This window comes from Rhinatrema bivittatum, chromosome 7 (genome assembly GCF_901001135.1).
Source record: "Rhinatrema bivittatum chromosome 7, aRhiBiv1.1, whole genome shotgun sequence".
NCBI lineage: Eukaryota > Metazoa > Chordata > Amphibia > Gymnophiona > Rhinatrematidae > Rhinatrema > Rhinatrema bivittatum.
In genome coordinates this window covers 83,278,592-83,301,744 of record NC_042621.1, presented here as the reverse complement: position 1 = coordinate 83,301,744, position 23,153 = coordinate 83,278,592, and the positions used below count along the sequence as shown (strand labels likewise).

Here is a 23,153-nt window from a genome sequence, read left to right as displayed (position 1 = left end):
TCTTGGAGGACCTGATGCCTGGAACTCCGTCTGCCCCGTTCCCGGGGGTTCCTGGAAACCAACTTCTGTAGAGTACTCTTTCCTGGAACCAACCATCTGTAGAGTACTCCGATCTACAGATCACTTCCTACCTACCAAATGCCTTTCGGGTGTACCCCACGATGTGGGCTATTACCATCGCTACAGAGAGCTCCGTCAGAGGTGCCTGCTCTACTACGCTACCATGGACCACACTGGTACTTCCCGCCTTGCGGACCACTACTAAACCGACTGAGGACCCTCACCGGTGTACCCTGCACTGCGGGCCATTACCACTTCCACCTTGGGCCTCGACTGTGCTCCTCATTCTGCAGGCTGCTGTCACCACTTCTGAAGACTTCATCTGCATATCCTACTCTGCAGGCTTTTACCATCACTACCGAGGACATCATTGGTGTACCCTGCTTCGCGGACCACTACCATCACTATAAGATACCTCTCCTGTGTACCCGTTTCATGGGTACACTACCAGCGCTATGGAGGTATTCCCTCAGGGCACTACCTATCACATCGACCCTGTATCTCAGGGCTTGTGTGACCATCTCTCTCTGGCACCTCCCGCTCCACGGGTAGTGCTTCTCTCTTTATTAATAAAGACTCTATTCATTCTGTGCCTTCCTTAGCTGAGATCTAGCCTCCCGACAGTGAGGCTCACAGGGCTCCTCCCCATGGGTAGTAACACCTCTCACTTCAACCCAGGGTTCACACATCATCTGATACCTCAGTACCCTAACAGATGGCAGCTAGACCAGAGAGCCAGGAGTCAAAACGTAGGTTTCTTTGTGATTAACAATGACTACAATATGGTACGAACAATCTCCGATGGGTGTCTGATGTTTGGCTCACATCCTGCACCTAGTAGTGGAGGTGGCCCTGGGGCTGGGGTCAAAGGTTCAAGAAAATATCTATCTGCAGGAGTTAGCAGATAAGTGCAGAATAGCCCGGCACTTCCACTGAAGTGAAAAGGCAGGGCAGCAGCTCTATGAAAAACAGGATGATTTTGATTTGCCTCAAGCATCTCATTTAAGATATAGACATCCATCAGAATTCCACCTGTATGATCTGTGAACAGGAGAATAATAGGCTGAGGCAGAATAGTGGTGTAGTAAAGGAGAAAATCCGAACAGTGGATACCTCGCACAGTAGCATCCTGTAACCGACTACTTCCTCCTCCTCTTCAACACACAAAACCCATGCTGCCTTTAAAGAATAATCACTTCTGGCAAAAGCTATTGTTGTGACCGTCGGTGCCCGATGCCCTCTCTCCACCCTCCTTACCTCTCTGGCGCCTCCCTCTCCGACCGCGGGAAGATTGACTGCCGTGGCGTTCTTCTGCTTGGGCATCTTGGCTTATTTTGTTTTCCTAATAGGTGTATTGGTGTTTTAGGGCCTGGGGTAATATTTGTAGTGTCTTTTCTTAGGTAGGCTTTTTTAGTTAGAACTGTTTTGGTTTGCAAGGTTTACTATATTGTAATTGTAATTCACTTTACTCATGGATTTCTGGTGGCCAAGCCCACACCCAACATACATTACAACAGGATTAATGCCATAGGAGTTCCAAGTGCCTATTTTGCAGGGTTTTCTGTTAGGCACTATAGCAGTACATATAAATATAATATACATGTTATAAGTCATATTTATCTTACAAAAGTGTACTTTGAATGCCCTTTTCAATGTAAAATCTGTTGTAACTGTAAAATCTAAAATAAAAATAAAATAAAAATGTAAAATGTAAAATCTGTTATAACCAGAAAAAATTAAAAAGGAGGTGGTTTAATGCTTATCTAAAAAAAAAAAAACCTTCAACTGACCCTTCGTCCTTCAAACATATCTCCACCATTCGAAATTCTTTATTTGATTCGCCAAAACTACAGGTCTGCCTCGTTTACTATCCTCCAGGAGCTCTCGAAAAAAACTGCTCCCCACTAATTGAATATATCATGAATAACATATCTCTCAACAAACCCATCATCATCCTTGGTGACTTTAACATACACTTCAACTTACCCAACCACTCAAAAACCTGCCAAACTATCATCGATGCACTATCAACACTAAACCTAAGGCAAATAATCCAATCTCTAACTCATAAAGCAGGTCATACCATCAACCTCATCTTTATCAACACTGAAGTCTGGCAATCAAATACTACTTAAACCATAGAGATACCTTGGTCTGACCACCACCTAATCCAAGCCAACTTATCTATCAACTTCAACCTTAAAGCACCTCAAATCATTCCAAACAAAATATCTTACTGTCCTCCGTTCAACCCTGAACTTCTACAAAAAACTCTTCAAGTCAAATTAATCAACATAAATCTATCTAACTCTGAGGATGCAACAACATCATGGCTAAATATCACAAAACTAGTAGCAGACAGCATCAATCCCATTATTACAAAGACAAAACAACAATCCAAACACAACAACCAGTGGTATAATGATAACATCAGAACTGCCCAACGTATACTCAGGAAAAAAGAAAGAAAATGGAGAAAAAACAAAAATACAACTACACTAAATATTTATCGGAGCCACTTAGCACAATATAAAAATATCATCAACAATACAAAGAAGGAATTCTTCGCCAACAAAATCTCCAAATTTCATCATAACCCCAGAATGTTATTCTCAATAGTTCAGAAATTTACTAAAATCACCCAAGATTCTACATGTACCAAATATGGAAGCGATGACTTTGCTGACTTCGTCAACAACAAAATATCTCATCTAATCCAAAACAACATAACCAACAATCAAAACATCAAACTGAACACCAAGATAACCTCATCATGGTCAAATTTTGATACCGCCTCCACTTTCGAAATTCAATCTATTATAAATAAAATGAACCCCACCAGCCATCCAATAGACAACATTCCTATAACAACCCTCAAAACAATTGAACCCACCATATCAAACTATCACCAAAATCATCAATTTATCCCTGACTGAAGGTAATTACCCCAATTGCCTCAAATCTGCAATTATTAAACCTATTCTAAAAAAGATAGTTAGCGATAGTTAGCGAGGATTTCAGGATCTAACAACTTAGATCCTGAAATCCTCGCTAACTATCGCCCCATCTCAAACCTATCGTTCATAGCCAAAACCATTGAAAAAGTTGTACACATTCCCAACTTGATGACTATCTTGAAACAAACAACATCCTACCTCCAACTCAATATGGATTCAGAAAAAACCTAAACATAGAATTTTTCTTTCTCTCACTAAATGACATAATACTAAGAAGCTTCGACAAATGTGAAAAATACCTACTCATCCTCCTTGACCTCTTAGCTGCTTTCGACACAGTAAACCACAATATACTGTTAGAATGACTGACTCAAATCGGCTTAACTGACACCACCCTACAATGGTTCTCTTCCTATTTATCTGACAGAACCTACAAAGTTTTAATCAATAACAACCCATCCAAAAAGATCAACCTCAACACTGGAGTTCCCCAGGGATCAGCGTTATCCGCCACTCTATTTAACATATACCTTCTCCCCATCTGCCAATTACTAAAAGATAATGGAATCACCCACTTCCTCTACGCTGACGACATTCAACTTCTAATTCCCATCCAAAATTTGATCGAAGACACCTACAAGAAAATCTCGACTCTACTTATCTCAATTAAACATCTTCTAAATTCTCTGAAGCTCATAATCAGCATAGACATAACTGAAATAATACTCATGGACAAAAAACCCAATCCAAATCCGCCACTCCTGCCTTTACTTGACAAACAAATTATACTCCCCACCACCCACACCAGGATCCTTGGAATTATCATCGATAAAGAACTTTCATTTAAGAACCACATATCAAATAAAACTAAAGAAGGATATCACAGACTTCTAACCCTAAGACACTTAAAACTGTTTCTTAACCCTTATGATTTCAGAACGGTCTTACAACTACACATTTTCTCCACCTTCAACTACTCAACTCCTTACTAATTGGAATACCTTATTCAAACCTCAAACCGCTCCAGATTCTGCAGAACTCAGCAGCCAGAATCCTGACAGGAACAAAAAGAAATAAACACATAACACCCATATTGATCTCACTTCATTGGCTCCCAATTAAAGCACGCATCAAACACAAATCAATGACCATCATTCATAAAATTCTAAACAATGATCATCAAGGACTAAATGGCTTAAACATAACCCCCCAGAATCCTCAAAGAAACCTAGGTTCAAACAACTCAGGATGCTTAAACATCCCCCCCCCCCCCATCAGAGATGCGCATCTAACAACAACAAGAGAAAGAGCCTTTTCCATTGCCTCCCCTAAATTTTGGAACTCCCTACCTAAAGATCTGAGAACCCAACCCAACCTCAAAAAGTTCAAAAAAGACCTAAAAACATTGCTGTTTCGCAAATTCTACACTGACCTTCATACTTCTGAACATCCTAACTCCCAATCGAACTTTCATCCAAAAACCTCAAAATAACTTCTCTCCAACCAGAATAAACAATCCCTCCTCCTCCCACATAATGATACTTTCTGGACTTGAAATGTTTAACCTCTGTTTAATATGCACATTGTTATACTTTTTCCACAATTGTTAAGAGAGTTACAATTTAAATTTTGTAAACAGTTATGATGGCTTTACCGAATGACGGTATATAAAACTCAACAAATAAATAAATAAATAATATTAAACTGTGTGTGAGGAAGATGGTCATGCAAGGCTGTAAGCTTTCCCTAGGGCACCTAGTACCCTTGCACCAGCTCTGTGATGGCAGTGATGGGTAAAGGGATGTGATAGGTGAAAAAGACATGATAGTAGGTGTTGAGTGTGCCGGCCGCGGCAGGCCCGCGGCCAGGCCCTCTTATCCTCTTCTGCCTGTCCCAGCATCTGGCTCCACTTCCCTCATGGCTATGGGCTACTACCTTTAACCTCGGGCCACCCCCAGTGCTCCTAGCTCCATGGCAGATGCCTGTGCTCCGCGGCGGGCCTCCCTGTGTGGTCCATGGAGAGATGCCGCCATCCCACGCCATGCTGCTCCCTAGGCACGTGCGAGCTCATCTTCTTCCCTTTTAAAGGAGCAACGGCAGGAATCCAACCCACTGCCCCGTATGATGACGTCACTGGGCTCTGGTATATAAGGCCGGGCCCAGTTAGTTGCCTTTGCAACAGGTCTCCATGCTGGTCATGTACTTCGTTGCCTCCTCTGGTGATTCCTTCGTGTTCCTGGTTCCTGTTTCTTCTGTGTTCTTGACCCTAGTCCCATTACTTCTCCTTGTTCCTGTGCCTTGCATTTACTCTACTTATTCTACGGACTGACTACTGGACCCAACCTCTGCTTTGCCTGATTATGCTATTGATCATCTCCTGGACCCGACCTCTGCTTTGCCCGACCAAGCTACTGATCATCTCCTGGACTCAACCATCGCCTTGCCTTGCCTCCTTACCTGCCGCCTGCCCTGACTTCAGCCTGTTCAATGACGCCTCTACAGTTTCTACTCTGGACTTGGCCTCTCAGGCTTCGGGCTGTTCTTACCCAGGCACCTCCTATCTGACTCTGCTTGGCGCTTGGGTCTCCGGGACTCAGTATCATCCAGTTCAGGACTCTCCATTACTACCGTTGCTGGCCCCTGGCTGACTTCCTCCTCCTCATCTACCAGAAGACCTCAGACGGAGGCCCACCTAACTCCAGCAGGACCCGGCACCCAAGGGCTCAACCTGTGGGGAACGAGGGCTGGTATTTGCAAAGCTCCAGCCGGCATCCGTCAGTCAGCTAGCTCTGCCTACCGACAGTGTGGACCCATAGGGCCTGCCCTATGGGTAGCATCAACCCCACCTCGGCTCAAGGGTCCACTTTCTGCAGAACAGTAGGGGAAAGATGGTGTTGGGTTCATGTGGGAATATGCAGGGATAGCTCAAGGCAATCTGCTGCCTGAGGTGAGGGATGAGATGGTGCCCCCCCAACCTCCACCCAAAGGCAAAGCACAGGTCAAAACATCGAGAGCGTCATGGGGGGTAGAGCATCCCCTTGGAGTGTGGCTCTTCCGGTGATTGGAAATGCAACAGAAGGGGGAAGGAAGGGTCAGGATTCCCAAAGAAATGGCAGAGAGTGCAACACTGATGATATTTCTTGGAAGTTGGCAACCCTGCTACACTCCCAAGAGCCCTACAATCTGCCTCCCACATTTCCGCAGCATTTGCCCCCTGGAGAAGTGGGACATGGGTGAATAGTGGGGGAGTCAGTGTGTCGCACACTCTCACCAGGTCGGTTCAAGGATATCCGGCATACTAGGCAAACTTTACACACTAACCCTCACCATACATAATTAAAAACTGTGCATTTATAATAACAGAGTGTACATGAAAAAAGATATCCATAGTTTTGCAAGGTAAATATATCACAGCAACATTTATATTATTTTTACATGCACTGCATTAGTGCCAACCAGAAAACTCTGCAAAAAAAAAAAAAAAGAAATGTATTAGGCCTATTGTAAAATACATTTGATATGAGCTTGGCCCTCAGAAAGCCATGAGTAAACTGAACAACAAGGATAATATAGTAAACCTATTAAGATGTATTTTATGCTTACATTGTATTCTGCTTAGTACAATATGTTTGCTATATGCAGCCTAGAAATATATATTTTTTTATAATTTAATCTTTATTGGAATTTTCAATAAAAGAAAATACAATATTCACATTTCTGTGCATAAACAGGAAATTTGAATAGACAACATAATACATACATACGGAGTGATATTCCATTCCAAATTATACAAATTTTGTCAATTTAAATACAAATAATGCGGGGACAGGACATTATATAAATTTTTCTATAATAATCATGAGAGAGGGTTGCCTAATTATTTATTTAAACGGCCTTATCTTCAGTTGATACAGTTGGTACTGTTTTATTCAAACTAACTTCGTTTTTATCCTTCAAAAATACCTCAAGAAGTGAGGGTTCTGTGAACACATATTTTTTACCCTGATAACTAATAAAACATTTACTTGGATATTTCAAGTAAAAGGACGCACCTAATTCCATAACTTTTGTTTTCAGAGAAAGAAACTTTTTTCTCCTTGCCTGGGTAGGCTTGGATACATCTGGAAATGCATAAACCTTCTGTCCACAAAATAACACATCTTTATTTTTAAAGAATTTGTCAAGAATGAGCTCTTTATCCTTTTCTAGAGCAAAGGATATGAACAACGTTGTTCTTTTATTTATTAGATCCAATGAATATTCCAAAAATCTAGATACTCCTAATGTATTCTCCTCTTCTACCCTAGGTATGTTACCACTTTGAACCAGAATGTAATATATTTTAGATATTAAAAGGTATCTCATCACATACTAAATTTTCCCTGACATACTTAGAAAACATTTCAAAAGATGACATTAACCTGGTGATAGGAAAATTCACAAAACGTAAATTTCTTACTCTAATAAAATTTTCCAAATTCTCTAAATTAGCATGTAAAGCCACATTATCAGAAGTATGATAACTTTCCAAAGTTTTTACATTTTGTAATTCTGATGTAATATCCTTAATAGAAGTTTCAACATTATTTATTCGTTTCTCTTGCTCTTGTATAAGAGACCTGTTTCCATTTACAATAGCTGTAAAGGATGAGTTCATCTGTATCATGTTCGAATCTAACTTAACCAACAACCTCCACAGATCACCCAGGGTAACTTTAGATTCGTCCAGGGTAGCAAACCGTGGGCTATCTAGTTTAACCGTTAGAGTTCCAACTCCTGCACCCTGCTGTTGCAGCTCTGGACAGGGGGATGTTGCAGCTTTCGGTGACTCTAAATATGAACTAAAGTCACTTACGTTTGCAGCTTCTCCTTCGGCAGAAGTACTTCCTGTTGTTTCTCCTGGGGGCTGTTGAGGGACTGGCCCAATGCCGGGACTTAGGGAGGTGTTAAGAGAGTCTCCCTCACTGTCCCTTCGTGGCAAAACTCCTCTACTTACATGAGCATCCATGGATCCGGTTATTGGCTGTGCCTGAGATGAAGTCACAAACTTGGCTTTTCTTTTGCGCCCCATAAAAACAATCTACCGGTGATCAAAGCCGATCTAAGCCGCGCACGCCCCTTTGGCGTGCGCGGCTTAGGCAGGTGCCTGCGGCTGCGGTGCACCGCAGCACCGCGGGCTTTTACCCTCGCGGTCTCTGGCTGATGATGTCAGCGTCGGAGGAGTCCCACAGCTGTGCTGGATGAAAATCAGTTTCTCCTTCGACGAGCCAGGCAAGTTGGTGGCACCTCTCTCTCACCACAATCGCCGATCCCACTCTCACTTCAGCACTGCAGGCTTTTACCCTCGCGGTCTCTGGCTGATGATGTCAGCGTCGGAGGAGTCCCACAGCTGTGCTGGATGAAAATCAGTTTCTCCTTTGACGAGCCAGGCAAGTTGGTGGCAGCCTCTCTCTCACCACAATCGCCGGTCCCACTCTCACCAGCACCGCGGGCTTTTACCCTCACGGTCTCTGGCTGATGATGTCAGCGTCGGAGTCCCACAGCTGTGCTGGATGAAAATCAGTTTCTCCTTCGACGAGCCAGGCAAGTTGGTGGCAGCCTCTCTCTCACCACAATCGCCGGTCCCCAGCCTAGAAATATTTTAAATAAATGAACCTCCCATACCAAAACAGCACTAAATGCCGGTACTTAAGCAGTAACAATCCTACCTTTGAAAAGAGAACATTACAAATATGACACCAGGTTCTAACACATCAATTCACCTCCTATTAGGAAAACAAAATAAGCCAGGCTGCTGTATCCCTGCACATAAACTACATGCCAGCAGAATACTTCCCTTCGATCACACATGTAGAACACAGACAGACTGACACCAAATTTAGAATAAAATATAAACAGAAATGTGCAGACAAAAACTGAACCGGAAACTGCATGAAGCCTGACCTGTTTGCAGTGCAACAATGGAAAACTAGAAACACCATCATTCCTTATAAAACAATAATACAATCAAGAAATATAACAACCATAATAGTAAAACTATACTAATAGAAAGAATAAATATTTGTGGGCCCACCTGGGGGCAGCAGGTGCTGTCGATCCTGAGGGCTTCTCCTTCTTTGCACTGGATCAGCCCTAAGCGTGTAATAAGAAACAAGAAAGTGCAGCTCCAAGCCATAGCCATCCTGGAGAGAAAGGCTGGGAGCTTCCAAATACCCAAAGCCAAGCAGCTGCCTCTCCCTTCCTCCCCAAACTTCGGCTCCATCCCTGGCAGGCCCGATCACTCCTAGTGATCTGTTCTCCTGCTGTCTATGGAGCACCTCCCAGACCTCAGGATCGACAGCACCTGTTGCCCCCAGGTGGGCCTGCAAATTTCACAGAAGAGGCTTGTAAGTGGCCTCTTAGATGGCGCGTGACATATGCAAAGGCTTCTCATGAATATTCATGAAGGGGTGCCCTGAAAAGAGAGTCTGAGAAGCAGCGCTGTGTATGAATTATTCTGTAATGTTTCCACGGGCTCAGCTGCTAGATGCACAAGTACTTATAGTATATTTCATCATCAAACACTTCCTTACTGAATTCACAGAGGTGCTCAATTGTGAAAGAGATTTTTGACATAGAAGACCCAGGTCGACCGTTTCTTTCATATCTTCATAAAATGTTAAAACAGACAGAAGCAGAATTTGTTATTCTTTATTACAAAACTGGAAACATCAAGAAATTGTCTCCATGTTTTGTTGATGTCCCTAACCTCGGGCAGCAGGAGTCGGGATAAACATGACTACTACTGCTCGGGGTTAGGGATATGTGTTGCCACTGAGTGGATTGGGCAGGGGTTTGGTTTATCCCTGACTTTGGAGGCAGGGTGAGGCAGCGGCTGCAGCAGAGGTGTTTTGGAGGGTCACTTTTTGCCACTCCAAAATTCTGCCACCTGAGGCCGCCACCTCACTCTGCCTCATTATAGAACCACCCCTGGGAATATGTATGTTCATCTACCCAAAGCAGAGGAATCTTAACTGGGCAGACTGGTAGACCAGTTTGGGCTTTTGTCTGTCACTATGAGACTGATCACTGGCTCAAGAGATAAGCAACAGTAATGGATTCCATGAGCTATTAGAAAGTTTGTGTGACCTGATAAATGACAAGTACTTGTGATACTTCAAATCAAATACGTGTTTTCTTAATGGTATGGGAGGCAGTTGTTAAGTAATTGTAGTTTTCCTGACTATTCTAATGGAATGTTATATGGTTGCACCTCACTTGGTGCACATTTTTCTAGTAATAAAGCAAGTAATAACAATTTTAAATAAATAGTCGTGTAGAAGGACAAAGGTGAAAATGTTATTCTGTGAGTCCAAGTGTTCAGAATTTCACAATTTAAGGTTTGCAACACTAGTTGGCCACCGGTGAGCTGGCTGCACACAGAATCCCTGTTGTATTCCTGTTTGCTTGCTCAGTTGTTACTTTGAAATATGGAGTGCTTATCTTTTCAGACTAGAATACGTGTTTACATATTTATGACAGGGTTAGGCAACTCCAGAGTTTGAGTGCCAAAAACAGGTCTGCTTTTCAGGATCTCTACCATGAATATGCATAAGATAGATGGGCATACAATGGAGGTCATGCATGGAAATATATCTCATAAATATTCATTGGGGATATCCTGAAAAGCAAACCTGTTTTTGGTGCTTGAAGACCAGAATTGCCTATCTCTGGATCTAGGAGATGTGTATTTTAGTTTGTCTTCCATTGTATATATTTTGTTTAGGATATAAAAGTAAATATGAACGACTAGAAACAATTAAAATTAAAATGCTACCAGTCTTCCCCTTCTGTTTAGAAATAACAAAATTTGACCTAAATCACATGCTTATATTCTCCTTTCTTGTGCAAAGCAGTGTTTTCTACAAACGATGACTAGTAATTCTTCCTAATTTAGTTACATATGATCTATAAGGGATCTACCATTTTTTTTAATGTAGGGTTCATTTTGTACTTATTTGTGTGAGGCTCTTATTATGCACAGTTCTTCCCCAGCTCCCTAGTAGAAAGTTTTTTATATAGCCAGTTTGAGTGAAAGTTTATTTTGCTCGTCTTTGCCCATAGCACGAGTTGGTTCCTATTCTATACATTTTTATTTTATTATTAATCTATGCATAGATTTGAGACAGAGGGGTAGGAAGGGGAAGCAATCAAGGAAACAGCTCTATCACACTTCCAAACAGAAAGAACTATAATTCACACCACAAGCAAGCAAGCAAGCTCAGAAACAGTACAAAGTATATTTCAAAGCACTGTCAAACTCCTTTCAACACATTCCCAAACAAAAATAAGATATTGTAAAGCTTAATCAAACGCTCCTCAGCAAGCAAAATAGTTTAGCAAGTTAGATAGATCCCAATTTTTATCTAAATCGAAGTCCTGCTCACACCAGCAATTTCCTCATGGGTGAAGTTCAATATTAATATTTTATCACAAAAAGAAGGGCTTCCATTACCTGAGACAAGCTCTCTTAGACAGACGGGAACTAATTCAAACCTGATGGCTCATTCCTTCACCACATTTCTATTATACTGACCTTGTCTTTTTAACCTGAAACAATTTCAGAATTTAGGTCACCTATGCAGACAGACATCAGACTGGCTATTAATAATCATAGAAAGGTCCAATAATAATCATTCATTTGATCAGATTATAGCTACAGAAGCAAAAAAAAACAAACCACAAAGTAAAAAAAGGTCCAAATTCTGTAATCATGAGAACGTCATCACTTCACCTTTTGACAGAAGGCATACGAGTGTAGAACACCTTTACTCACTTTGTTTTAAAGGTACAGAATCAATTTGTTCTACTAATACATTTCTGTATAAAATCATGACCATAAGTTTTTAAATCATCTTTTAAATTTGATGCCACCACTGAATAATTAAACTGGGATCTGTCTAACTTGTTAAACTTGTTTGCTTGTTGAGGAGAATTTGAATAAGCTTTACACATACTTTGAAATGTCCGTATATGAAGGCTAGAAGTCTAAAAAATAAGATGGGAGAGTTAGAGTGTATAGAGCCGAATGAAAATATAGATATCACTAGCATCTCAGAGACCTGGGGAAGGAAAATGGTACCAAAGGGATACACTGATTCCAGGGTTCAAATTATATCCAAATGATAGGATGGATCAAATTGGCAGAGGGGTGCCATTATATATTAAACAAGCCATTGATTCAAATGGATAAAAGTTCTGCAGGAAAGAAAATGCAATGCTGAAATGTTATGGATACAAATTCCAGGTGAAAAATGGAACAAAATATCAGTGGTCAGAATGAACAACCAGATAATGAAATGCTAAAGGAAATTAGGGAAGCTAACAAAATGAGGAGCACAGTCATAATAGGTGACTTCTATGACCCTAGAATTGCCTGGATATGCTAGAAAGGTTAGGTTCCTAGATGAAATAAATGAGAAGCTGGTACAAGAACCAACAAAAGTAGAAACTAGTTTAGACTTAATCCTTAGTGGAGCACAAGATTTGGTGCGAAAGATAACAGTGTTGGAGCCACTTGCAAAAGTGATCACAACATCATTATATTTTACTTAATAACTGGAGGGAGGACAGTAAAGAAATCTACTGTGACATCATTTAACTTTCAAAAGGATGACTATGATAAAATGAGGAAAATGGTTAGGAAAAAAAAATGAAAGGAGCAGCTGCAAAAGTTAAGCATGGACTTTGTTTAAAAATACCATCTTAGAAGCCCAGACCAGATGTATTCCATACATTAGAAAAGGCAGAAGGAAGGCTAATTGACTACCAGCATGGTTTAAAAGTGAGGTGTGAGAACTGGAATAGGGATCCGAATGAAGAAAACAGGAAACAGTATAAGCACTGGGAAGTTAGATGCAAAGTATTGATAAGGAAGGCAAAGAGAGAATTTGAAAATAAGCTTGCCGTGGAAGCATGATAAAAATGTACTCAGATACATTCAAAGTAAAAAACCTGCGAGAGTCAGTTGGACCATTAGATAATCAAGGGGTAAAAGGGGCACTTAGGGATGACAAGGCCACAGCAAAAAGAGACCAAATGAATTCTTTGCTTTGGTCTTCACTGAGGAAGATGTAAGGTAGATAGCCTGCTCCCTCCACCTACCACTGCGGCTGCCCGCCGCTTGCTAGCTCTGGAAGTCTTGTGGCCGCAGGGCGCCGTGGTCACTGTGCTCCCCCTGCTCCAGGCGCCTGCCAGGACCCCCGCGCTGTTGCTCCTTCCCGGCCATGCGCTCCTCCTGCACATGGCCTTCGCCAGGCCTCCGACGCTGTCGCACCCTCTCGGCCTAGATGCGCTGGTGTCCCGTCCAGTCCCGCGGGAGTTCCCCATGCTCCTAAGCGTGCGTGGCATCTGACTTTTTTTTAAGTGATTCACTATGGGAGGTGCTAAAGCTCCTGCCTCTTGACCAGGGACTATTTAAACCAAGGCCTTCCTGCAAGCCCTCTCCTTGGCTATAGTGTTAGCTCGGCTCCTGCTTGTGTTCCTGATATCCTATTCCTGTATTCCTGCTCCTGTCCGGCTTGACCTCTGCTTGTTCCTGACTACCGAGATTCGCTGCCTGCCAGACCTCAGCCTGTACCCAACATCCAGCCACGTCATCTGCTTTGTCTTGCCAGCTCTTGACTTCTACGCCTTCCTGCCTGCAAGAGCTACCTCTGTGCTTGGACTCTGTCTCCTGAGGCCCCACATAAGTCCAGCTGGCCCCAGTACCCAAGGGCTCAACCTGAGGGGAACATGGGCTGATAGTGGTGAAGTGTCAACTGGGTCTCAGGCTTCCCAATAGCCTCGCCTGCCAACGGTGGATATCAGGAACGCCTGGATATCAGGAACACAAGCAGGAGCATGTGCATCAAATTCTCCACAGGTGGAACTAACTTCCCCTTGGCCCAAGAATCCACGTTCCGTAACAGCTATAGCAGAAGCAATATTTAAAGGTGATGAGTCAGATGAACTGAAACAAATCTCAATGAACCTGGAAGGTGTGTTAGGGCAAATTGATAAACTAAAGAGTAGCAAATCATCTGGAAGAGATGGTATCATCCCAAAGTGCTGAAAGAACTGAAAAATGAAATTTTGAAACTGTTTTTGGTAATTTGTAAACTATCATTAAAATCATCTATGGTACCTGAAGACTGGAGGGTTGTCAATGAAATGCCAATTATTAAAAAGGGATACAGGAGTGATCCAGGAAACAACAGGCCAGGGAGTTTGAGATCAGTGCCAAGCAAAATGGTAGAAACGACCATAAAGAACAATATTACTGCACATATAGATAGGCATAGTTTAATAGAATAAAGCAAACATGGAATTAGTAAAGGGAAGTCTTGCCTCACTAATCTGCTACAGTTTTCTGAGGGAGTAAATAAACATGTGGATAAAGGTGAGTCAATAGTGTATCTGGATTTCCAGAAAACATTTGACAAATTCCCTCATGAGAGACTTATTAGAAAATTAAAAAGTCATGGGATGGAGGCAGTGTCCTATTGTGGCTTGGGAACTGGTTAAAAGTTAGACAACAGAGAACAGAGCTAAATGGTAAGTTTTCTCACTCGAGAAAGGTGAATAGTGGTGTGCCTCAGGGATGGATCATTGCTTTTTAAGATTTATAAATGATCTGGAAATGGGAACAATGAGTGAGGTGATCAAATCTGCTGAAGACAAAATTATTCACAGAAGAGGATTGTGAGAAATTGCAAGAGAACCTTGCAAAACTGGGGAAACTGGGCATGCAAAAAACAAATGAAATTTAATGTGGACAAGTGATGCACTTAGGGGTGGATTTTACAAGGAGCGTACATGGCTGTGTCGATTTTATAACTTGCACATGCTGGTGCACACAGGTTATAAAATCTGATGGCCACATGCACATGCGCACCAGATTTTAAAATCTTTGTGCGTATGTGTGGGTGGTGCGCGCAGGGAAGGCTCATTTTTAATACACGCTTTGACACAATTGGGCTTCCCCCAGTTCCCTACCCCCCCTAACTAAATTTCCTCCCTCTTCCCCTCTCCTCCCCGTCCCCTAAACCCTTCCTATCAACATGCTTTTTTTTGTTTTATTACTTACTTATCCTCTGGAGCAGAAGTAATATGCATGCACCGGCCAGCTGCCAGCTCGGGCTTCCTCAGGAGAGCGTAGAAAGGCACTGTCCTGGCCCACCTTGTCCTGACCCCGCTGCTTTGGAGAGGCCTGGTACTTGTGCACATACTGGGGTTTATGCGCGTGGCCGGGCCTGTTTTAAAATGCGTGCAGCACGTGCAAAGCCCAGCCACGGGCATAAACTCCGATTTTTACGCTCGCGGGCCTTTTAAAATCTGGGCTTTAGGGAACAGTAATCCAATGCAAGGTTCCATATTAGGGGTCTCCATTCAGGAAAAGGATCTGGGCGTCATTGTTGATAATACATTGAAATCATCTGCCCAGTGTGCAGTAGAGTTGTGAATTGTTTTTTGTGTTCATGTCATTCTTCGTTTTTCGGCCACCACTGAAAATGTCATTTTTTTTTTTTGCGGTTCGGGATTTTTTTCGCGAAAAATCTTTTGTTTTTTTAGTTAGTGCGTGCTAACTCCCTGTTAGCGCGCACTCCCATTAACTCGCACTAACTCCCGTTAGTGCGCACTAACAAAAACTGTTAGATTTTGTTTTTTGTTACTTTTTGTTAGTGCGCTCTAATGAAAAAATGGGAAAACCCCGATCGTTTTTTGGACAATTTCGTTGAAATTTTCCAATTCGGAAAAAACGAATGCACATCTCTAGTGTGCAGCAGCAGCAGCCAAGAAAGCAAAAAGAATGCTAGGGATTATGAGGAAAGGAATGGAGAATAAAACAGAGAATATCATAATGTCTCTGTATCACTCCATGGTGCATCCTCATCTTGTGTTCATATATCATACACAAACAGAATGCTGGGGATTATTAAGAAAGGAATGAAGAATAAAACAGAGAATATCATAATGCCTCCGTATCGCTCCTTGGTGCGACCTTAACTTGTGTATTTTGTGTAGTTCTAGTCACCATATCTCAAAAAAGATACATTAGAAAAGAAACAGAGAAGGGCGACCAAAATGATAAAGGGGATGGAACAGCTCCCCTATGAGAAGAGGCTAAAGAGATTAGAACTCTTCTGCTTGGATAAGAGATGGCTGAGAGGAGATATAAAACATAAATAATCTGTGGAGTAAAACAATTAAATGTGAATCGGTTGTTTACTCTTTCAGAAAGTACAAAACCTAGGGTACACACAATGATGTTATTAAATTGTACATTTAAAACTAATAAGTGAAAATATTTTTTTACTCAATGCATAATTAGCTCTGGAATTCTTTGCCAGAGGATGTGGTAAAAACTGTTTTGAAAAGTTTTGGACAAGTTCCTGGAGGAATAGCCCATAAACCATTATCAAGGTAGAATTTGTAGAAATCCACTGATTATCCCTGGGATAAGCAGCATGGAATCTATCAACTCTTTGATATCCTCTGGCCACTGGGCTTGATGGACCTTTGGTCTGACTCAGTATGGCAATCTTACGTTCTTTTGAAAGTAGGAATTGCATAGTTGAAGTAATTATATAATACCACACATTGGGGGTCATTTTTCAAAATGCAATGGGCCATTATCGCATGTGTTAGGGTCTTATTGCATGTGATAACACCCTAACACACGTGATGATAACTGCATCATGATGATAAAATTTAAATGAGGGAAAGAGGAGGGGTTTAAGTAGAGTTTGGGTGGGGTTAGGGAAAACTTTTTCTGGTACCACTGTGGGCGATAATGTTTAACACATTATTGCTGGCAGTAGTGCCGGAAATAACTACACCTTTTACGGTGGCGATATGGGGACAATAGTGTGTGCCGTGCCGCAACCTCGGTGGGCAAAAACACAGCATCGTGATGTGGGCAGGAGCATTCTATTTCCCCCTGCCCCTTTTCTAGCTATGGCTCATCATTCAGCTATATTTATACTGGAATGATAAATTCTACGGTTTCTTTGATATCACTTCTCCACTTCTAAGGATCATCTGTGCTTGTCCCATGTTTTCTTGAATTCTAAAATTGTTTTCGCCTCACAACCAACATTGGAAGGCACTTTCATGGATAGACCAGCCTACCCATGAGGAAATATTTCCTTATGTTACTTCTTGTTACCTCATACATGACCCAATGTTCTCTCTAAACGTTTGTGGGTTGTGTGCAGAAAACATTTCTCATGTCGAATGTACTGTACAAATCTGTGGACAGTGTTCTCTGAAACACTATTATATTTTCCTTTCTTTCAGGACCTGTATGCACAGACACACACACACATGCACGGTTTATAAGGGACATGCCAGGACTCCTTGTTCGGGGAAATAACTTTCCTCTGAAAACTGCGGATCTCTTCTATACAATTTATATCTTTAAGATATATCAATGTTTTTATCATATCCTTTCTCCCTACTCTTTTCAAGATTATGGGGTAGATTTTTAAAGGAACGTGCTGATTTTATAAGCCGCGTGCGCACGTGCATACAGCGCACGCAAGAGGGAGTGCACTTGTGCAAGTCTGCACGGTGACACAATCGGCTCTTCCCCAAATAAGGAGTGGACTGGGAGGGAACTTCCCTAACTCCCTGCCTAATCTTCCTTTCTCTTCCCCTCTCCTCCCCACCCATTAAATCTACCCTACCTTACCTTTTTGTTTTTGAAGTTTTTGCTCCTCCGGGGCAGTAGTAACTTGAACTCACCGGCCCAGCACAGCGGCAAATGGCAGCTAGACAGGCCCCCCCCCCGGACTGCCCCTTTATCTGGGGCTGGCACTTCGGTGAGTAACGAGGCTTACGTGCGTGGCTGGGCCCCTTTGAATATGCGCGCAAGGCCCAGCCACGCGTATAACCCCCATTTTTAATGCGCGCAGAGGATTTAAAATTCAGCTGTATTTGTTTAGGTCTTTAAGAGAGTAATTTTCAAAAGCATTTCCATGGGTAAAATTGTGGTTTTCCCACAAAAATGTTGTCATAAAATTGCCTGCACAATATGCAAGTAAATCTATGCATACGAGTCTTAAATGCATGTAGGTTTAGCTGCAGTGAGAAAAGGTGTTCCCAGAGGTGGAGCTGAGGAGGTGTTTGCACATACAACTGAATTTTAAATTGGCCATGTGTGTAAAAATCGCCACTTATGCATGTGGCTGGGCCCTGAGAAAGGGGTGGGCCAGGGGGGCGGGGTGAGGCTAGCTGCCATCAGCCGCTGTCCCAGGGCAGCACGCGCCAGCAACCGGCCAGCACCTGTAAATTACTTCTGCTCCCGAGGAGCGGCAAGCAATAAGGGGTAGATTTTCAGACCGTGCGAATAGGCGTACTTTTGCTGGCGCATCAGGCGCAAGCAAAAGTACGCGGGATTTTAGTAGATACGCGCGTAGCCGCTAAAATCCTGGATCGGCGCGCGCAAGGCTATCGATTCTGTATAGCCGGCGCGCGCCGAGCCGCGCAGCCTACCCCCGTTCCCTCCGAGGCCGCTCCGAAATCGGAGCGGCCTCGGAGGGAATCCTCTAATGCCCTCCGCTCACCTTCCCCTCCCTTCCTCTACCTAACCCACCCGCCCGGCCCTGTCTAAACCCCCTCCTTACCTTAGGCGGGGATTTACGCCTCCCTCTGGGAGGCGTAAATCCCCGCGCGCCTGCGGGCCGCCAGCGCGCCGGGACGCGACCTGGGGGCAGGTCCGGAGGGCGCGGCCATGCCCCCGGACCGCCCCGGACCGTAACCACGCCCCCGGGCCCGCCCCCAAAACACTGCCGACACGCCCCCTAAACACTGCGCGGCTCGGGCCCACCCCCGACACGCCCTCCTCGCCAAACCCCGGGACTTACGCGAGTCCCGGGGTCTGCGCGCGCCGGTAGGCCTATTGAACATAGGCGCACCGGCGCGCAGGGCCCTGCTCGCCTAAATCCGCCTGGATTTGGGCGGATTTAGGCGAGCAGGGCTCTTAAAATCCGCCCCTAAGAGAAAGAAATTCTGGCAAGGTAGGTTAGCCTTAGGGGGTGTGGGTAGGAGAGGAGAAGAGGTCAGGCTAGGGGGTAGGGAAGTTTCCTCCCAGTCCGCTCCTTAATTGGAGCAGACTGGGAGGGAACTGGGGAAGGCCCGATTGCGTCACCGCATGGAAATTGCACAAGTTGAGCCCCCACCTTGCTCGTGCCACGTGCATGCGGCCCCCTGATTTTATGACATGCACGCGCCGAAGCGCACGCTCTAAAATCGGCGCACAAATGGACGCGCACACATATGTTTGACAATCTACCCATTGTGCATAGTTTTTCATTTTGAAAAGTATGTGCATACATTTTCTTGGAAAAATCCTGGTCACAAATTAGCAGATGTAAGTGCATCTGGGTGGTTTTGCTAGGATAATTTTCCAAGGGAAAGTGTATTTGGAGGTGGAGGTCATCAGAGGGGAGTTACAGGAACATTTCGGGGGTTTCTCTACTGGGAATTTTTTGTTTGTTTTTCCTTTCTTTATATTTCCTTTGCTTTATTTATTTCATTTTAAAGGAATAAAACAAACAACAAAATGAAAAGAAAAAAAAAGGAGACTGTGCATTCCCAGAATTAGGAATAACTGGTAGGTTTCTGCTACTGGAAATTCACTGCTGGGCATATTTTTTGGCATAGTTAAGAATTTCACACAGGTTGGTGTTATTAGCTTCCTCTGTTTGAGATTTGGCAATACAGTTTTATTATTTTTATGGAAAAATAAAATTTCACCAAAATCTACAATTAATTATACAGGAGAATTTTTGTTTAAGATAAAAAGCTATTATAATTCAATTTGAATATTATTGTAATACTTATCCCTTTAGCATTATTAACAATTGATACCTACAGTACTTGAATGTAATATATTTTGAAGTGCATGAAAGTTAGATTATAATTTAAATGAATAAATAAATATAATACTGCATATGATTTACGCACAGCACTGTCAATGCCCAAAGTCAACAGCATTATGAAGAATACCACAGCCCAAAATGTCGATCCCGAAAGAGTTGAAATGGCTTCAGGATAAATGATAAAAACTAATCCAGCTCCTACAAGACAAAAACAAATAAATACATTTAAAATCTTATTTCAAAGAAAGGATCTTCCTTTAATGTTAGACATTCAAAAAATAATACAGGTGTGCAGAGCAAAATATTTCATTTCATTTTTTCTGTCATTTCATTTGGGAAATTTTTCTTTTTTTTTTTTTTTTTTTTTTTTTAGTTTTGTATCCTTTAAAAAAATAAAATTGTTTCAGGAAATAATGTGTGCTATTTGCAAATAGTGCATGCCGTTTCCCAAGACCTAAGAAAAAAAACTGGAAAAGGAAAACAATTGAAGAAAAAAGTGATAAATTCCCCAAATGAAATGAAGAAAAACCTGAATAAGACACCGGGGGGTCTCTGGAGATCCCCTGTCCCACCCTCCACTGCCCCTAGAGATGACCATTTCCCCAGAAAATGTAGCATTTGCTTTAAAAAAAAGGTCACAGAACTTGTCTCTACTCCAATCTCTTACCTTTGTTAAAACATAGCCCACCCTTGGGAACCAGCCCTCCCCCCTCCAATTCCAGCCCTCTCCCAACCCTCCCTGGACTCATCAAATGATCTTTGGTGGTCTAGTGAGGGCCCAGAGTGACTTCCAAAATGGTGCTGACCAGCCCTTTGTCCTAGCATATGACAGGGGCTACTGAATGGTACCAGTAGCCCCTGTCATATGGGGAGAGAGAGGGGGTCTCAGGAGATGCCTGCAAGTCAAGATGTTTGTTGGGAGTACCTGTGCGCGCCATGTGTAATGGTGTGCACTGTTTACAAATAGATGGCAATTTTATAGGTATATGGGCGCATGGCCACATATGGTGAAATTTTATATCCTAAATGCAAGTATGCACACATTGTAAAATAGGATAAGGGTACGTATGTATGCTCCTAATTTTAAGAATTTACACAAACAGCAAGGAATTGTCTGCATTTATACGCACCAGTGAGGACATTTTATAATATGCGTGTATGAAGAAAATGACCAGTTTAACCAGTTTGCCACCAGTTTTCCCAATCAATCCTTAGGTCATCAAGTCCCGTCCCCCCCGGTTCTTTAGCCTGCACTCCCCCCAGTTTAACCAGATCCCTCAAGCATTTGATATGTGGCTGTAAATACCTTTAATCAATAGCAGAACTGAACTGGACGCTCGCCACATTCGCTTCACTACATACACACAGATCACTCAGTCCCACAGATCCTGATCCCTTTCCACCCCTGTTTTTCTTCATGCAAGATAATTGTGCAGTGGTACGTTTGTGTGTATGTGGCAGGTTTATAAAATCGGACACCTGCGAATCACCAATGTATGTGTGTTCATCTCCCGCTTTTCACGAGCCTATCACTTTCAAAATCTACCTTTTAGTGCACACAAAACATGATAGAAAATGGAAAAAAAAATGGTGTTTTTGCCCTATCATTTAGTTTAAAAATTGAAAAGAAAAGACATAGAGAATGTCATTAATATTGTCTATCTTGTTTCGAACAAATGCATTTCCCTAAAAATTAGTATTGGTTAAAGCCAGTAAAGTAATAGAAAGTATTGGGAGAGGAATGTTGTATCCTGATCCTCAATCTTTGGGAATTCTGGCAATATTAAAAACCTTAAACTTATCACCTTAATATTCAACAAAGTAAATAATTATTAGGCCCTAAACCAGCATGTTTTACAATAAATGGATAATAATAACAGTTTTTTAATGTTATATTTCATCCCAACAAAATGCATTTCCAGATGTTATACATTTGAATCATACATGCAGCCAGCCCTGGAGAGAATGGAATACAAGTTGGTACCTGAATTGATTTGAAAAGATGGAAGGAAGAAAAGTAACTGTTTCAGTTTCTAATGCAATAACTGTAAAACCAATCTTTCTGCTTAAAAACATAAGATTTGCCATATTGGGTCAGACCAATGTCCATCGAGCCCAGCATCCTTTTCCAACAGTGGCCTATTCAGGTCGCAAGTACCTGGAAGATCCCATAATGTAGATCTAATTCCTGATACTCCCAGGGATAGCAATGGCTTTCTTTACCTGGTTAATAATGGTTATGGAATTTTCCTTCAGTAACTTGTCAAAACCTCTGTTATGCTACTCAACTTGATCACATCTTCTGGCAATAGATTCCTTCCTTAGCTTGATAGTGCACTGAGTAGAAAAGTACCTTCTAAAATCTGTTTTGAATCTGCTGGTTGTTAGTTTCATGGAGGAGTGTTATCTGTTCCACCCCCACTCATGATTTTATAAACTTCTATCATATTCCCTCTCAGCTGAAGAGCCTTAGACTGAATAGGCTCTCGTCATAGAAGAGATGCTCCATTCCCTTTATCAATTCTGTCTCCCTCCTCTACACCTTTTCTAGTTCTGTTATGTCTTTCTAGAGATGAGCAACCGGAATTGCATCCTATGCTCAAGGTGCGGTCACACCATGGCTCAATACAGAGGCAATATGATATTTTTTGTTTTATTCTTCTTTCCTTTTTGGATCGTTCCTAGCATTCTCTTTGCTTTTTTGACCACCGCCAGACACTGATCACAGGATTTCAGCATATTTTGTACAAGGACACCAAGGTCCTTTCCCAGTGTAGTAACAATACAGAACCGCAGCTGAAAATCCAAATACACTATATTAGCTAGTTCACTTTAATCTACATGTTTATTTACACTTTCAAAAAATACTAAAAGATTGGTAAGACAAGACTTCTCCATGCTAAAAACAAATTGACGCTTCCCCATTAAACCATATCTATCTCATGGGCAGTGATTTTGTTTAAAGAATGAATTCTACCATATTCCCCTGTACAAATGTCGGGTTCACCAGTCTACAGTTTCCTGGATCACCCCAGAACACTTTTAAAATATCGGCATCATATTGGTCACCTTCCAATCCAGGAATTGTGGCTGTTTTAAATGAAATGTTACAGATTACTACTTGCAGATTAGCAATTTCAAGGTCTATATTCAGTGCCACTTAGCCGGATTAAGTAGGGATCTATCCAGCTAAGTGGCAATGTCTGAATATCTGCCACTATTCAGTGACTGC

General features: G+C 42.3%; 1 protein-coding gene across 1 annotated transcript in view; it reads right to left on the bottom strand.

Annotated features, from left to right (window-relative positions):
* SLC6A2 (solute carrier family 6 member 2) overlaps positions 1–23,153 on the bottom strand; it is a 415,085-nt gene that overhangs the window by 168,092 nt on the left and 223,840 nt on the right. Inside the window, exon 11 of the mRNA XM_029608577.1 lies at positions 20,007–20,119. Within this exon, the coding sequence (XP_029464437.1) occupies positions 20,007–20,119 (113 nt within the window). The remainder of the gene's footprint in view (positions 1–20,006; positions 20,120–23,153) is intronic.